Source organism: Sinocyclocheilus grahami, unplaced genomic scaffold (genome assembly GCF_001515645.1).
Source record: "Sinocyclocheilus grahami isolate Dianchi unplaced genomic scaffold, SAMN03320097.WGS_v1.1 scaffold5695.1, whole genome shotgun sequence".
Classification (NCBI taxonomy): domain Eukaryota; kingdom Metazoa; phylum Chordata; class Actinopteri; order Cypriniformes; family Cyprinidae; genus Sinocyclocheilus; species Sinocyclocheilus grahami.
The window spans coordinates 2,075-3,030 of NW_015510314.1; the positions used below are offsets into that span (position 1 = coordinate 2,075).

Below are 956 nucleotides of genomic sequence, written 5' to 3' on the forward strand. Positions count from 1 at the left end.
ACACAAAAATAGTTATGGCATTTTCTACTTGTATAACTCATTTGCAGGCACACATGCAATCAGATTTGAACTCAAAACTTTTTCAGTGAAGGAGCACCTGATGATATGCTTGATCTGAGGTAAAATAGATGTTTCCATGGCAACATTGTGTGTGGTCAACAGGTACTGTCTGAACTCATCAAAGAACATCTCGTTGCCCTCCTCATAGCAGCCGTAGTTCTGCGAATGCTCCTTCTGGATGCAGTGATTGGTCAGGTGACTGGTCATGTTCTGCAGATCTGAGCTGTTGTAGGGCTCAGAAGACGTCCTCAACACTCCCTCACGGTACAAGTAGATATTATACTGATGGTCTACAAGCACCCAACTCCTACAGACAAGACAGCCAGAGAGAATATCCATTGGCTTTAGAAGCACTTTGACTTCATTAGGATGGGACATTGCAATTCTATGCTATTCTGTAATCAAATCAAAAACATTCTGCACAAAGGAGTATGCGTTTCATCTTACCTTATATCAAATTTGCGATGTCCCGGCTCCAATAGCAGCGGTTTTTCCAGATACTTCTGAATGACATGCACTTGGCCTTGATTATCGATGAACTCCAGCAACTCATTTGCATCATGAGATATCAATATGCCTGCACCTGAACAAAGCGAGGAACAATCTCACGCTATTAAATCATGCAGCAAGATTGCACTTCTTTTAACTTGCCATTTTGAACACATGGAGATTCGTACCTTTTGCACCTGCTGATGATTTGGCGATCCACACCGTTCCCTCTCCGCTTTCCTTTCTGGAGTCATAAGAAGCCAAGAAGACCTCTCGCTCATCTGTCTTTGGGTTGCTCTTCATGTGGCTGATGCCATTGGTGGCTGGGGCCACTGGGGTGTTGAGGTTGGTTGGGTATATGATGTAAGACTCAGGGAACCAGTTACAGGAGTCCTTTAACTCTGGAC

The 956-nt window shown here is 43.9% G+C and overlaps 1 protein-coding gene across 1 annotated transcript in view; it reads right to left on the reverse strand.

The window, feature by feature from the left end:
• Nucleotides 1-22: 22 nt before the first annotated feature.
• LOC107577318 (tubulin--tyrosine ligase-like) overlaps nt 23-956 on the reverse strand; it is a 2,494-nt gene continuing 1,560 nt past the window's right edge. The window contains exons 2-4 of the mRNA XM_016263406.1: nt 738-950; nt 508-643; nt 23-367 (exon numbers count right to left, since the gene is read on the reverse strand). Of these exons, the coding sequence (XP_016118892.1) occupies nt 25-367; nt 508-643; nt 738-950 (692 nt within the window). The 3' untranslated portion in view covers nt 23-24. The remainder of the gene's footprint in view (nt 368-507; nt 644-737; nt 951-956) is intronic.